The following is a 16,255-nucleotide window of genomic DNA, read 5'->3' as shown; positions in this document are numbered from 1 at the left end:
AAAACATGATCAGGAAAACCAAAGGTCTGCTTGCTTTTTGATTCCCAGGCAGTTCGGCTGGAAGCTCTGCACCGCTTCACTGTGCTGTGGCACCTGACCAGGGAGATTCAGGGCAACAGGAACATGTCTCTAAGTCGATCCTTTGACCGGTCAGTTTTTCCTGGAGTAATTTTTGCTGATTTAGAAGTGAATAGAAATTCATTTGTGTACGATAATTTGTCAGAAATTGTTGAATTATTTTTTTCTGGGCTGCTAATGTAAAAATCATTGAGTTTTTTAATGTCTGAGAAGGCTTTGGTTTCCTTTTTGTCTACACTGCTGTTTCAGATTTTTCTAAGCCGCTTTTAGACGTCATAATTGGTAAACTTTGTTTTTAAATCAACAAATAAATATGGTCACTGCACTGCCAAGTAGAGGCTGCTTGATCGATGCTTCTGTAGTTACAGCTGTGACATACAGAGGTTACAGAAGTACGTTTAGCTCTAAGCTGAACTTTGCCCTGAAAAAAGGCAACAAAAAAACCCTTTCACTTTATAGTTTACAATAAACCAATCATAGTTTACCTGTAGAATGACCCTGCAGAAATCCAACCTTTATCATTTTTATTGGGATTTTTTTTTTGATGACCAACACAAAGAAAAGCCTTTTTTCTTTTAAATGAAATTATAATTAAGATGGCTTAGGAAAAAATTATTAAATTGTCTTTAACATCCTCCCCTTCTCTTGTTGATTACTACAATTGGTTGATTTTTTTTTTAGAAGTATATGTATCAGATCACTGGAAAAAAACGAAATCTAGATCAGTCATTTTTTCTTAGAATAAGTGCATTTCTTCTTGAGGAGGTAAAGGAGACACTTTGCCAATGGAACAATTTACATAAAAAATAAGGAAACACAACTGCATACTCATTACATTGGAAAAATCCTCTCATTTACCTACTCACATTAAAGCTGCAGTCTGTTACATTGAGAAGAGTGCAGACTTCGACTGAACATTTGAAGAAAAACAGGTTTCACTCCACTCCCCCACCCTCTCTGCTTCACTCATGCCCCACCTCCAAGCTCCACCCCTCTCACCGCATGCGACCAGGGGGGGGGGGGGGGCGGGATTCAGCGTCTGTGAGCTGTGATTGACACTCCATCAGACGCTCCTCTGGCTGTGATTGGTTGTTTTGACTCGCCCCGAATTATTCGTTCCAGATTGAAATACAGGCAGTAGGCGGGACCAATTGAAGCAGTTTTTTTCACAGGTTACATATCACATGTACTGCTGTCTGGGCATAGGGACAGTTTTAGCCAATATGAAAAAAAAGTGATTTTTAAAAACTTACAGACTTCAGCTTTAAGGGTAAATACACTTAATTTAAGAAATTTTTACTTATTTCTAGATAATTTTTCCAGTGATCAATAGGCAGCTTGGAGTTAACTGCTTTGCCCAAGGACACATTGCGAGGCGTTGGGGGAACTTGCAACCTTCAGAAGGCAAGGCGCCTTGTTATCGCATCAAGCTTCCGATGTGAGGAAGCTTGTAGGGACAAACCTTTTAATTATAGACGGTTCCACCAGGATGTCTGAATTCACACACATAAAACATTTTTTATATTTGTTTGTGCTTTTTTCAGCCAGTTGAGAAGATGTAGTTTATTTAGATAGTTTTTCTGTTTTCTTATCTTTGTCTGTGGTGTTTCAGGTCTCTGTGTGTGGTGGTGGACAGCCTGACCTCTACAGATGGGTCGATAAGCGCGGCGGCTCAGTGCTGGCTGGTTAGAGCTCTGTCCCTGAATGACGTGATCCGAATCCTGGAGCCCATTCTGTTGCTGCTGCTCCACCCGTCCACCCAGCGCTGCTCCATCCAGAGCGTTAAACAGAATTTCAGCGCCGGTAACCAAACTACTCTATGCTTTGTTACTGTTGCTGGTATTCAGAGTTGTGGTTTTTTAAAACTTGATGTGCTTTTTTGTTTCCAAGGTAACCTGAAGCTTTTAAACAGTAGAAGTTCGGCCAAAACTTCTAGGGCGTCTTCAGATGCAGCGGCAGCCGATGTGACGACATTAAGCAGCCTGAATGTTGTGGACCGAGAAGCTCTGTGGGCTGAGTTGGAGAATGGACCAGAGCCAGAAAAGCCCACTGAGACTTTAGCAGCCTCAAGGAGTGAGAGTGAGAAGACGGAGGAAGATGAGGTTAAAGAGGAAGAGGAAGAGGAGGAAGCTGAAAGTGAGCATACTGAGTCGGCAGACACAAGTGGGGCTCAAGTTTCCACAGAGAACTCCAGTTCAGGTTCTGCTCCACCTAGCAGCACTGAGGACGGGGGTTTGGTGAACGGTCTGCGCAGGGTAGAGTCTGAGCGCACACAGGCGTCTGATTCCCTTTCGAGTGAGGATGAGGAGGATTTAGAGCTGGAGGCCATGGCCAGGTCTCGCCTGTTAAAGCAGGAAGGTGAGAAGAGAGAAGCCATCAATTCTCTCTTCCGCCATGTGCTGCTGTACCCCGTGGCAGGCGGGTGGCGCCGCCTCCTCCAGGGACTGGCGCTGCTAGACAGCCTGCTAAGGAGCAGCCCTGAGTGCCACCTGGTGGACGCATTGTGCTGTACGTCACTGGACACGAGCTCTGCTGCACATTTAAACCTGGTCTCAAACCTGCTGCAGCGCCACCAGCAGGCTCAGGATGGCAAGTGTTTCTACGGCTGCCTGCTCTCTCCAGCCTCCTCCCCCTCCGTCCCTCCCTCTCTACTCATCGAACTGCTGGTGTCACTCTGCCTGCGGATTCTTCGCTCTCACTACCCGTCCTATTTGAGCCTGACTCCTCTGGACCTGCAGGGCAACAGGGAGGTCCAGGTGAAGAGCGTGACGGTGCTGACTCGGATCGTGAACCAGCTCTCCTTCATGGTGCGAGGACAGGAATGCAGCAAAGCCACTCTGGATTCAATCCAAAAACTGCTCACATGCTGCAAAGTGCAGCAATACGCCCTGTTTTCCCTTTCTGCGTCCATGTACATCAGCCAGAAGGCAGCAGACAAGGCTTCATCCAAAGGAGCTGAGCTGCTAGATGAGCAAGGAGGCCTGTCAGAGGAAAGTCTTCTCAATCTGGGTGCAGGAGGGGCGCAGGAGCAGTACCCCTTACAAATAGAGTTACTAAAATTGCTCCAGGCTCTCATAGTGCTAGAATACCATGTGTGGCCAGGTGGGGTTGCAGCCGCAGTAGGCGGAGCTTCTGGCCAGCCAGGAGATCTGCGTGAATCTGCAACAGCTTCCACCCCTCTGGCCCGCGAGTGGCAAACCGCCGTCCTCTTCCAGCAGTCCATCAAAGCAGCCCAGTACGTCCAGAGCCACCCCATCACAGCTCAGGGCATGTTTGTCTCTTCAGCAGCAAGAGCCCTGCAGCCTCAGTACGGCTACGCCATGCACCCCCATTGGGTGTCGCTGCTTTGCTCCTCTCTGCCGTACCTGGGACGCTCTTTAGGGATCATCGTCTCCCCGCTCATCAGTCAGATCTGCAAGAACATGGATGAGCTGGTGAAGCTCCACGAGCATGACGGAGGGAGGACCAATCACAGGTAGATAAATTCAATATAAATAGACTTGATCAATGTGTAAACTGTGGAAATGAAAAAAGGCTGTGAGGAATCTTTTTCTGCTAAATTTGGAAGAATTGGTGATGATCCGATTGGATCAATGCTAACCGCACGGCTGATTTATTGGCCTAGAATCCAACCTTCATGGACAGGGATGGAGACATCATGATCATATGGAAACACAATTATTAGACATGCTTGATGACTTCTGATTCATTGTAAAAACCTCATTCAGATTGGTAGATTAGGTAATATTAGGTAATATGAGGGTCAAAAAATGCTACTTCTCGCTGACTTACTGGTAGAGTTTAATCAGCTTCACCAAGCCATCAAACCCACTGAGAAATGGTCAGAGATGTTCTGCTGGAAACATTTCATTACAGGACTAGTTGTATTATTGGATTAATCCAATGATAACTGAATTAATTTTTCTACAAAAACATCCATGAACTTTGTTATAGAAACTCTTAAAGGTTAAGTGGAGGATTTTCCCTAATTTTTTAAAAGACCCGCCCCTCCCATGCACCACCCTGTACCTGCTCCCTAGAGGGAACATCTATTAAACGGGTGCAAGAGCGTGCACAAGCTCATTTCTCCTCATGCACGCTCTGTTTAAAAGTTGCTCTTTGCATCGCTCATACAAGCTTACTTTCCAAAAGAAGATTTGCACATTTTCCACTTTTACAACCCTCTGCCATTCTCAAAGACCCCCGATGAAAAAGGTGAGCTTGACTGACTGAAACCATAGCTCACCACACAAATACACCTGAAAGTACACATGCGCAGAAAAAGATAGCTACATGGGGACGAGCACGTAGGATGGCCTTATGTAAACATATCACCAGAATGATTGCCAATTAGGAGCATCACTTATTTTGATGATCCACCTGGAAAAAGAACATCCTCCCCACATTTAAGGTTAAAGGATGTATTTAGTTTGTATATTGGGGATTTCTTGAAAATTGAAAAGGTGTCAAAACTAAGTTTGGGAGGAAAAACAATACAAAACAAGGTGAATAAATTTGAATATATTTCGGGAGACCATAAAGGTATATTTGAAAATGTATTTAGCTTCCAGGTTCTTTTTCAAAATAAAGAATAGGTTTTTCATTAACAAATCTGAGGGTTGTTTTTTTTATGGTTTTTTTTTAAACCAAAGCACACATTGAAGCAGCTGTTGAACTTATTAAGAATCTACTTAAATTTGCTCTGACTAATGCTTTTATTTTGGTGTGTCAGCATTACCAGCAGGAGGGAGAACATCGCCCCTGACTACCCTTTGACTCTGCTGGAAGGCCTGACCACCATCACACATTACTGTCTCCTCGACAACAAAAAGGTAAGGCTTTATTACGCTCTCATACAGCTAAGACGTGCTAATCTGATCTACTATCCTTTAATGTCAGTTATCTTTTCTTTAACTGTATTTCCTCTCTGTCAGTCTCTGGTTGCATGTGATCCTGTGGACGTCCGTAACGCACGCAATGCTGTGCTGGAGGCGCTGCCGCACATGCTCAGCTGCATGGCGCTGCTGTGGGGCGTGGTCTATAGGGAGGAGATACAGAAGCGTGCCTCTGACTCCGGCCACAGCAGCAAACATGCTTCTACTTCTGTGTACTTCAAAAGCTCCAAGGTGTGTAGGTGTATGTTGTTGGACCGTGTTTTAAGACTAATTTGTTTTGTTGCACCTACTGTTAAGGAGAATTCAATAAATGTGTGTTATTAGGTTTTGAGGCAGCGGATTCTGCAGTTTCTGTTCCCTTTAACGGGACATTATGGAGTTCAGCTGATGGCTTCGGTGGGAGTAGTTTGGAGTAACAGAAAAGGCAAAAGGAGACATAAAAACCAAGTAAGAACCACACCGTGTTGGAAAGTAAAATTATATATCTTGAGCTGAATTTTATTTTTTTTTTTCTGGGGCTTTCTCTTGTCTTTATCTTTGTTTTTTGTTTTGTTTTTTAGGTTTTACCTGTGCCCAGTGAGGCTCGTCTGATCATTGTGGAGCTCATAAAATCACTGCACACCCTGAATACAGAAACTGTCCTCCACCTGGTCAAAGAGGTTGTGAAAAGACCACATCAGATCAAAGGAGACCAGGTATGTAAAAAGAATCTGATAAAGATTTAAAAGGCTTTTACTGCGAATTATTTTTAACTCAGGTGTTCTACTTTTCCTTCCATCAGAAAGCAACGCTGGTTGATATTCCCATGTTACAGTTCAGCTATGCTTACATCCAAAGGTGAGGATGCATGTCAGTCTGTTGTTATTCTCTTTTTGTTCATTTTTAACCGAACTGTGCTTCTGTTTGTAGCATTCCAGCTCAGGCTCTACAGGAAAACGTTGGTCCTCTCCTCAGCCTGTTGAAGGAGTCTGTTCAGCTCAACCTGGCGCCACCTGGACATTTCCTGCTGCTGGGGTCAGTTCTCATCTATGATCGCAGCATTTCTTTATTTCATCGATTCCTTGGAAGGCTTACAGTAATTCATGAATGATCCTCAGTCTCAGTTTTTCTCTTGCAGGATGCTCAATGACTTTGTCAACCGTCTCCCTAACATGGATAGTAAGAAAGACTCTAAAGATCTGCAGGTAAGATGCCAGCAGTGTCGCCCCCTCACACATCTACAGGCAATTAGTGTCCTGTTTACAGCGTAGGCAGGTGAAGGTAAGAGGCTTTGTTGATTGAACCTTTGAGCAGGAGGTGACTCAGCGGATCCTGGAGGCAGTAGGTGGGATCGCAGGCTCCTCTTTAGAGCAGACCAGCTGGCTCAGCCGAAGCCTGGAGGTCAAAGTGCAATCACAGATTTGCCCAGAAGCTGAAGAACCAGATGATGCAGATGTGGACGGGGATCACTGTGGTAATTTGACACTCAAAACAATAAATACTTGATAGCAAGGTAGACAAAATATAACACACACAAAAATACTCTAGTGGAGGGATTTTCTCCAGTTGATACAGAGTCAGATTTCTGCGTACAGTCTTAAATGCATTTATCCATCTTTAAGGTGGTGCTCAAGAAAAATCTAGTGGGTTTAATTTAAGGCTAGGCCCCCTTAAATTTAAGCTAACAGATAATCAAAACAATGAGAAAACAAAAGCAGATTTACAGTGGAAAGTTGTGGATTTAAACAATCCCAGAAGGTTAATCGAATTCATTTCTAAGCAAAACTTCAGACTTAAAAAGTCTTGTTTTCAGATAATTAGACGCACAATAAAGCAGTTTGTGCGTCTTTCCTTGCTGACTCCATATGACAAATCCAATATTCCTAATTTATTCGGCTTTTTCGCCTTGAAGCGAGCATGCACATCCAAAATGATAACCCATCTCACCTTTGAGTTCAACCACCGCAGCCAGCCTGCGTTCAATGGCACCCAGCATACGGCTCAGCTCCCGATCCTGCTCGTTCACAGCCTTTGTGAGTGGGTTAACAGCTGCAGCCTGATCAGTGCCCAAATTGCAGCCGACATCCTCTGTAATGGTAGATACATCAGGTATCCTCCAAATCCAAACAGGAGAAATCTGAGTATCATAAATCTGAAAATGCATACATCTTAGATGTAGGACAGGAAGGGCCCCCTTTTCCCTGTCTTCCAATTAAGAGAAAAAAATCAAATGCTGATATCAGAACTGGGTTTTAGGGACAAATTAAAAGATGAGATGTTTTCTTGTTGGAAAAATCCTGCATCCTGTTTTGGATTATTAGGGGGAAAAAAACTGTAATTTCTCAGATTAAGCAAAACTAGTTAGAAGAGTCAGGAAACTGAAGAGAATCAAAAAGAATCAAGGCTCAAACCTATTTTAAACTGGAAGCTGGTGGGACACCATTGTCACGGTTCACCTTAAAAGCCACTTATGTATCAACATGAGTATATTAACAGAGAAAAAGGCTTCTGCTCCAACATGGACACCTTCAGGTTTGACCAAAATCAAATACCGCCCACATAACTTTCTTCCAAAAGGATTTTAGCTTCTTTGTTTTTGTTCCTAGTATAGATACAGTTTGAGCTTTCTGTCTACACTGTCATACTGAAACACTGCCTGTACCAGTGGTACAGCACAGCAGTAGGCGCATCATGTTAAGGGTCTTCATCTCTTCCATGGGTGCATTACACCCAGTTTGTGGAATAATGAAGATAGAAGAAAATGAATTAAATTCTACCAACAAACCAATTGATAGATGATCAGTTAACCAGACAATATTAAATATATCTTCATATCAACATGTCTTTTTCTTCGTATATTATCTCATTCATATATATATATATATATATATGTGAGGACCAGAATGTTCACATTTTGGACAAATAATTTATGTGGTTTGAGAGGGGCGTGAAGGAAGCCATCTATGTCAAGAAAGAAAAACCATCCTTAAACAGGGGGAGTCGACTGATTTCAGCTTTCAAAAACCTCCAATGCAGCAATTGATTTGATCCCTTTCCGCTATTATCGCAACCCCAACCCCTTTACAGGGTAGCAAAAGACCTCGCCTATTCAGCCAGGCCAACAATTCCCTTTAACGACACCTCTTTATGAGACATAGACAGGCATGGGGCTTTGCAGGCTAACGAAGAAGCCAAACGACCCCTATTCCAAAGGGGTGGACCTGTTTGTCTGTTTAAATTTGCATGTTTTCTAAACAAAAACAAGGCCTTGTTGGGATCTGTATATACCCTCGAACTCAACATTATTCCTGAAATTTTGAATAGAAAAAGCTGGGAAGCGAAACGTCTTCAAACTTGGAAACAAAGTGGATAGTTTTTTTTTACTTGTTTGGAATATGTTTAAATAATAGACCAGATTAATTAGCAGGTCAATGGTTTAGGCTGAGATTAAAAAAAGAATTACAAGCCCAATTTAATGTCATGTCAGTGAAAAGTGTGTACAATATTTCTGACTGAAATTCTCTCTTTTCCTTTTCCTAGAGTCAATGACTCAGGCTAACGCCATGGTGTCCTCCTCTGCTCCCTCAGTCTACAGTGTGCAGGCTCTTACTCTGCTTGCTGAGGTGCTGAAGTTTTGATTATCTTTTTAAATCCGCAGCTAATGAGATATTGACTTTGCATTCTATTGGAAGCAGTTAATTGACATTCTTCTCTTTATTTCTTGTAGATCCTAGCACCTCTTCTGGACATGGTCTACCGCAGCGATGAGAAGGAAAAGGCTGTTCCCCTCATCTCACGTCTCCTGTATTACGTTTTCCCCTACCTCAAGAACCACAGGTGATGTAGAATCATGTTAATGTTTGCAGGTTCAGCCTCACTGGCTTTATGTGATTTTTTTTTTTTTTTTTTTTACGTTGGACCTCTTCCCTGTAGTGCCTACAACATGCCCAGCTTTGCAGCAGGAGCTCAGCTAGTGAGTAGCCTGAGTGGGTATGCCTGCACCAAAAGGGCCTGGAAGAAGGAGGTGTTTGAGCTCTTCATGGACCCTTTTTTCTTCACCATGGAGGCCTCTTGTGCACACAGGTTAGTGTGAGTCTATGGTGGAAGTATATTTCTGTCACCATTCCTCATAGTCCTTTTAATAAGATGGAATAGAATAGAAATCCCTTTATTGTCCCACAATGGGGAAATTCTAGTCTTTACAGCAGCAAAAGATTATAGAAAAAATGGTCACACAAATATGGACCTGTATAAGAACAACCTGAGAAAGAAGAGTTAAAAGATAAACAATAAAATACTGTGAAGTGTTTTAACAATATATATTCTGTGCACCTGGAGAATAAATAATAAATATACAGCTATGGATATTTTTACAGTATATGGGAAAAATTAGCAGCAACACCAAAGATGTGTAAAATGACAGCAGAATGTTATTTAACTAACAACGGTAGAAACTGCAAAATCAGCATGAATGTAAAAACTTATTGAGGTTGTTGAGAACAGCGACTGGGAGGGAGGATCTGTGATAACGCTCTCTGTTGCATTTAGGGTGCAGCAGTCTGTCACTGAAGATGTTGGAGATAACACAGTTGTCTGCAGCTTTATGGGACATGGAGTAATTCAGTAATCCTTTCCCACACCTGTTGTTGCACACTGCTCCCCAGCTGGCTTTAAAAGGCCACCACAACTTTATCTTCTGTTTAATAAAAACAAAAAAAATATGGCTGCATGGGGGAAAAACAAAGCTGAATAAGCTCCACATATCGTGTTTAATATTGTAATGCTGATTTAAAAATACAAATGGCCGTAAATCAGCCTCACAACTGTTAATATGATGGGTTGATATGAATAATCTTTGCTTTTCTATTTAAGTGAAAGCAGTAACAGCGTGTTATAAGTATTTCTGTTTAAATGAGAACATTGAGTTACTGCTCAAGGTTATTATAACATAAGAAGCTCATAGCCATAGCTAAAACTTGTACAAATCACATTATAAAGAAGCGGTGAAATATGTAGGGGCCACATTGGACCTGGAGGTTAGATGCTTTTACTTAGCTTGTTGCTTTTTATTCACATATGTGATTCTCACAAACTAATCATTAAAGCAGGTCTTACTCTGTTTTTCCTTTATTTTGGATTTATTTATTTTTATATTTATGTATTTATTTTTTGCCAATTATAACACCTTCATTGGCCTATCAGCTTCCTCCAGCTTCTGCTGACATTTCTAAATACTTTGAACTCTACATAAACAGTTTATTTGACTTTAACCGTTTGTTTCGTTGTGATGAAATAAAGTCTATTAAGCAAAAAAGAGTTATAAATTTGTATGTTGATTGCCACATGGTATTATACTGTGTCCATTGGGAATATGGAACCCATTTTTTTAATAAATAAACATAAAATAAATTATTTTTAGCAGTTTTGAGGTTAATTAGAAATATAAAACATATTAGTTATAAAGTCACCCTGCCTAAAAGAGAACATGCCTGACCTTGATTTGGAGAAAAAAACTACAATGATCATTTGTTTTCATCTCTGGCTTAGAAGAATTGGTACCGTTCTGAAGCTACTTATGTGATAAATAAATTTAAAAAAATTTATTAATACTTTGCATTTGATGAGTATCTGTAAAGTTTATTTTAAAAGGCCAGTCCCTGCAGTCGCTTGATGTAGATCCACTCAGATATTCAAGAACAGCTCTAGTCAGGATCCATAATGTATAAAACAGAGATTCTCATTCTGAAGACTATCTTTCGGCTCTGTTTTGAAGCATGAATAATGAAACTGTTTTTTGGGGGGGAAATATGTGCAACATGTTGCTTTCGCAATGCAATCACTCAGTGTTCACTTACATAGTACCAGTATACCAAATAAAGTGACAGTAGTAAAGGTGTTAGTATATCGTACAAAAATCCAACAGAAAATAGTGAGACATTGATACCCTACAGCTAATAGGTAAATTCCTCCAATACTAAATGCTTCAGGGGAATTTCCCTAAAATGGTTCTATTTACAAAAAATAAAAATAAATTAACACATTTTCTACCTTAAAATACATGACTTTTGTTTGCATGATTCTCTTTTTTTCCCAGTTTTAATGCCCTGTTTTTTTTTTTATTTTATTACTTTGTAGTTGGAAATCAATTATTGACCATCTTCTGACTCACGAGAAGACCATGTTTAAAGACCTGATGGGTGAGTAAAGGCTTTTATTCACTGAGAGCCATTCAGAGACACAGGATGTCATTGTTCTCAATATTCACAGCTAAATTAAAACATCATTTATAAATGGTGAAAATAATTAAAGATCAGCATTCTGTTGCAATATTAGCAGCTAGTTTATCCAAATGACAAATGAAAACTTTTTTTTGTTTTTTTTGCTCAACAGGCATGCAGAGCAGCTCCCTGAAGTTGTTCCCTAGTGCCGACCAGAAACCAATGCTGCTGAAACGACAGGCTTTTGCAATGTTTAGTGGCGAACTGGACCAGTATCACCTCTACCTTCCACTTATTCAAGGTAGGCCACTGTAATGGAAAGGTTTTTGAAAGCATACTGAAGCTAGTTTCAAATAAAAATAAAGCTTTTTGTATGTATTGCTTTCAGAGCGCCTCACTGAGACTTTGAGAATGAACCCGAGCCCTGCTGTGTCAGCCCAGATGTTCTTGATGTTCCGTGTTCTCCTCCTGCGGATCTCATCTCAGCACCAGACGTCACTCTGGCCTATAATGGTCACAGAACTTGTAAGTTACCTTTCTAAAAAAAAAACTCACACTGTAGGACCTACAGGATCACCTTAGCATGAAAACTTTTTTATCTTTAACCTGTTTTCCAGATACGGATATTTGCTCGTCTAGAGAAATCTTTGAAGCCAGATAAAGAAGTCTCAAAGTGAGTTTTTTTTTTCTTCCTTTTTTTTTTCCTATCTATATTTCCGATAAATCCTAAAAGCTATATTTTAAAAGCCTTTTGTCTTTCTCTGTATGCCACCAAGGCTGAACAAAGTGATGCGAGGACCACTTGACAAAAACGGACCAGTAAACTTCTCCCAGGCAGAGCTGGACATGTACCTGTCAGCCTGTAAATTCCTGGACACCTCCTTGGCTTTTCCTCCAGAGAAGATGCCACTCTTTCAGATGTAGGAAACTGTATGCCATACTTTCCATGTAACATGGGGATTTATTGGTTTCAGAAGCATCTGATTAAAAATCTTGCAGGTATCGCTGGGCATTTGTCCCTGAGGTGGATGTGAGCCGCTACAGTGGTCCAGAAAACGCTCTGATTGAAGGCGAACAGGAATGCACGCCACATGTGGTCAGAGTATTGGAAGGGATACAGCAGCGCTATGGGGTAATTAAATTAAATCCTCCTTTTCTCAGCTAAACTGTTTCTGTGGCTGAAGGGTACAAGACATTAAAATAGAGTGGTTGAAATGTGTGGGGATATTTACAAAGACATTTTTGCCCGGTCAGTTTCGCTATGATATAAATCAAAACATTATGGGGTAGCATGTTAAAGTACAAATCCCCTTGAACTTCTCAACCGTTATATTATGTTCAGTCATGATTAGAAAGTCCAGTAGCTTCACTTCATCTTCAGAGTTATTAACCTTAGTATGATATTATTACATTTCTGCTTTTTTAATCCCATTGGTATAGGCTTTGAGCCAGGTCCTAACAACTTAGAGCAAATGAATTAAGTCTGATGGGTTAAGATTCACTAGTTTTTAGTTGACAGAGAAGACGTTTTGCTGCATGCTGAGGGAATTGAGCCTAATCGAGCTCTGTAGGGTCAAGTTAGCCATTTGTGCTACAAGCCTGTTAATATTTGCTATTTTTTGTTGGTTAATCTGTTGACAGTTGGGGGATGCTTCATGTGTTTTAGTTCTCCGTGGCAATAGTGTAAAAAGAACCCCCTTGTTAGGCTGTGAGAGGCTCCTCTCTAGGTTATCAGTTTGTTTGTTTTTTGTACAACTGCCTGTTGTTGTTGTTCTGTTGTTGGTGCAGCTGTTGTCAAGGGGCAGCCATAAATTGGTGGCAACACCACCAATTTATGGCTGCCTCATTTACACTACCCCCCTGAAACAGATCGGTGCGGAGTTCAGACCGATTTTGGATCAGTTTACAGTGCCAGACACAACCGAACCTTGTACTAGTTCAACAATAGTGCTCGGTGTGGTTCAGTTTAGGCTCGGTTCTCTGATAACAACGAGCGCATGAGCAGGCCGCTTCAACTCTTTACAGTCAGCCTCCGTAATCATGAAATTTCAGACTTTCATAAAAATACTTGCTTCCCTACCGTGCCACACGATTTCCAGTGATGATTCTGCTTAACAGTGTGATGAACCTCAACTCCTGTCATTGTTTCCTGCATCTGTAGCCCTGGTTAGACTATTGTTTGTCGTATCCACTTCCCAAAAGCCGACTCTGTTAAGTAAATTCACCAAAGACTGCCTTCTTCTCCTGACTCGCTGCAAACAACGAAATATCACATTTATAACCAAACTTCCTGAATGTTACCGGCGCCGCCTTGTTGATTTGCTTGATTCCCTCTAGAGAGCAGTAGCACCGTAGATCGTCACTAGGAGGAGAGGAACTGTGCTAGTGGGATGCGTAAACAGTCGCTCAGCACGGTTAACTGATCCAAGCTCAGTCTGAACTCGGCTGATCGGTTTTCAGAGGGTAGTGTAAATGGGGCTTTTGTTATCAAAGAACCGAGCCATGAGTGAACCGTGCTCAGCCCTACTGTTGAACTAGTATTAGATTTAGCTCAGTCCGGTTGTGTCTGGCACAGTCCGGTTCAGTTGCGGACCTTTTAGAATCAAAAAGTTATCTTGGTTACCACGCTTGGACCGTTCTTGGCATGGTCTCAAAAGGGTAGTGTAAATGGGGTAGTAATCAGGGTCACGTTCCGCTCTAAGTACCCTCTGGTATTAAATGTGTAAATACCAGCCATCTCTGACCTTGGGGGGTGAGTTTAAATAAGATCTTGTTAGACTGGTAGCAGTAATTCTCTTTAAACTACGTTTTTGTGTATTTGTGATATCACACAGATTTTTTATGATGCTTTGTGGTACGTTTAGAAGATAGAGTTTATGTCAAATCAATCAAGTGAGGTCAGCTCATGTTTGTTTGGTTCAATTCTCATGTTGGTGGCTTTGTGTAAGCAGTGGATGGCACATAGCAAACATGTGGATGAGGCAGCACCAGTCAAATTAGACCAGTTTGAAGTTTTAGATCTGCCTTTGAAGAGCTATGTCTGGCATACCCTAAATACACCATCCCCACAGTAAAATGCTTTGGGTATGTTTTATTTTAGATTCACCTTGAAGCAGATTACCATAAACATGTATCTGGAGTTCAGATTGTGGAGTTCGGAAGCTGAGGCAGAGGCTAATTTTCTCACACACAAACATTTGGTTATTCCCAAGAAAAAAACACTTAAATTCACTAAGGACGTAAATTTTAGCCAGATAAACACTCAGAACAGGTCTCCCGTTTACAGCATGAAGGAGCCTGTGTCAACTCATTCTTATCTCTCACTTCCCTTCACCCTTGTCTAGAGTAGGGAGGCAACTCCCCAATCTTAACGCCATAACTTAACTCCAGCATAAAGACTGGTACAAGACTTCTAAACAATCACCCCTATTTAGGTAAAGGCACAATTAAAATATTTTACCTCACAAATAGGCCAAGGAAAAATATGATTCCACAAAATCAACACATATTGTTGGAATCGCTCAAATTTAAATGCTAATGGAAATCTGAGGCAAGATGTGATGTCACCAGCTTTGCTTAATCCAGTTGAGTTTGATCATTTTGCAACCACAAAATTGTTCCAAGTTTGGTCTCTATATTCTAAAATAAGGTAGAGCAGGTTTACTCTGCAAGGAGGCGTTGCAGCTGTAAGAGTGGTAAAAGGTGTTGCTAAAGAGTATTGACTCAGGGAGGCTGATGACATTTTTTTTTGTTTCTTTTAAAAGCCATTTCTTGTTTTCTTTGTCTTTTACTGTTGTTTCCTAGTTTGGAGTATGGGTGTGATGTTTTAAAATCCAAATCTAGTATTTTAAAGGTTTTAGTTTTAACTTAATTAAAATATGTAATATGTATGGATACTTTAGCAAGTCACTGTATCTTCTTGCACACTCAAGCACTTCACAGTTCAAAGCTGTTTACTGTTAAATTCATGTTTATTGAGACAAAACACAGAGTTGGGATTTCAAATAACATCTCATTCTGTTTCCTGGTTTTTTTTAGGACCTTAATGAGCTGAGTGAGGAGTCCTCCACAGAGCACTTAGAGTTCCCCCTCCTCTCTCAGAGCTCCCTGTCCTCCATCACGCAGCTGATGCCATTCCTACGCACCCTTTGCTGTTCCTTCCAGGTCCCTCCCCCCGTCAGCCAGTCTGCGGCTCCCTTCCCCATTGCAGACTACCCTGCAGCCAGTTCACACACCGTCCTAAGCAGACTGGAGGACATAATTGAAAAAGAGTTCCTGGACCCCATGGAAATTAAAGACTGAATTTTTTGAGTCACAACGAGAGTCAGACCTAACAGGGGCACAACCGGTGATTTTGTTGTATTGTGAAGTTTTAGTAAAAGGTTTTGGAAATGGGATTTTTAGTGTTTTAACCTTCCTGGTTGCATCAGTACATGCACTTCTGAACTGTTTCAACTGGGGAAAAAAAAAGGGACTTATTTCAACTTTGTTCTTAATGTGAGAATAAAAACGAGCGCAGCTTTCTTTCTGTCCAAAGAATAGACATTAGCACAGCTTAAAGTCGCTACATTTTGTTCTTAACTTAATTAAAAACAGCCAGGTATTCTTGATTGGGGTCATTGTTGTGTAATCAAGGCATGCAACTTATTGTCATGACGGCACAGCCAATAGATTTAAGTCCTGTAAAAACTTACTGTGAAGAACTGTATTAGGCACCTTTAGTGTTTTGTGTTTTCCTTAACTATTTACCTGCAGCTTGTTAATTCAGGTGTAAGCATATGTCTTGAGAATGTAAAAAACTAAACATCTTAAAGATTTCTCTTAACTTATGGTCCAACCTTTAATAGTGAGCAAAAGAATGTGCTTTCTGTGCATCGGGAACATACTTTAGAGTAATGTCGTGCCTCCTTGTTGGTTATCAAGGGAAATTAGCCCCTTTTTGTTTTTATTCTTTTAGTTTTTACAGCTGCTGATGTTTGTTCTTTTTCCCTGCACATGAATGTTCCTGTAAGTTATTTATGTTAAAAAGGACCACATCAAGATTTGATGCAATAAAAAAGTCATTAAATTAAACATAGTATTTCA

At 41.0% G+C, this 16,255-nt stretch overlaps 1 protein-coding gene across 2 annotated transcripts in view; it reads left to right on the top strand.

Annotated features, from left to right (window-relative positions):
- dop1b (DOP1 leucine zipper like protein B) overlaps positions 1 to 16,255 on the top strand; it is a 42,993-nt gene extending 26,738 nt beyond the window's left edge. Inside the window, exons 18-38 of one of the 2 annotated variants that reach the window (XM_038306772.1) lie at positions 49 to 149; positions 1,691 to 1,881; positions 1,969 to 3,553; positions 4,811 to 4,910; positions 5,013 to 5,204; positions 5,298 to 5,420; positions 5,534 to 5,668; positions 5,755 to 5,810; positions 5,883 to 5,987; positions 6,091 to 6,157; positions 6,267 to 6,426; positions 8,493 to 8,575; positions 8,680 to 8,789; positions 8,886 to 9,035; positions 11,088 to 11,149; positions 11,343 to 11,471; positions 11,559 to 11,695; positions 11,788 to 11,843; positions 11,947 to 12,090; positions 12,170 to 12,302; positions 15,209 to 16,255. In XM_038306772.1, coding sequence (XP_038162700.1) covers positions 49 to 149; positions 1,691 to 1,881; positions 1,969 to 3,553; positions 4,811 to 4,910; positions 5,013 to 5,204; positions 5,298 to 5,420; positions 5,534 to 5,668; positions 5,755 to 5,810; positions 5,883 to 5,987; positions 6,091 to 6,157; positions 6,267 to 6,426; positions 8,493 to 8,575; positions 8,680 to 8,789; positions 8,886 to 9,035; positions 11,088 to 11,149; positions 11,343 to 11,471; positions 11,559 to 11,695; positions 11,788 to 11,843; positions 11,947 to 12,090; positions 12,170 to 12,302; positions 15,209 to 15,472 — 4,083 coding nt within the window. In that variant the 3' untranslated portion in view covers positions 15,473 to 16,255. Of the gene's footprint in view, positions 1 to 48; positions 150 to 1,690; positions 1,882 to 1,968; positions 3,554 to 4,810; positions 4,911 to 5,012; positions 5,205 to 5,297; positions 5,421 to 5,533; positions 5,669 to 5,754; positions 5,811 to 5,882; positions 5,988 to 6,090; positions 6,158 to 6,263; positions 6,427 to 8,492; positions 8,576 to 8,679; positions 8,790 to 8,885; positions 9,036 to 11,087; positions 11,150 to 11,342; positions 11,472 to 11,558; positions 11,696 to 11,787; positions 11,844 to 11,946; positions 12,091 to 12,169; positions 12,303 to 15,208 lie in introns of both variants that reach the window. The other variant, XM_038306771.1, reaches the window with a different exon arrangement.

The sequence above is a fragment of the Cyprinodon tularosa genome, unplaced genomic scaffold (assembly GCF_016077235.1).
Source record: "Cyprinodon tularosa strain WSP-4 unplaced genomic scaffold, ASM1607723v1 ctg590, whole genome shotgun sequence".
NCBI classification, from domain to species: domain Eukaryota; kingdom Metazoa; phylum Chordata; class Actinopteri; order Cyprinodontiformes; family Cyprinodontidae; genus Cyprinodon; species Cyprinodon tularosa.
The sequence above is the reverse complement of the archived record's forward strand: the minus strand, read 5'-3'. Positions and strand labels throughout refer to the sequence as shown.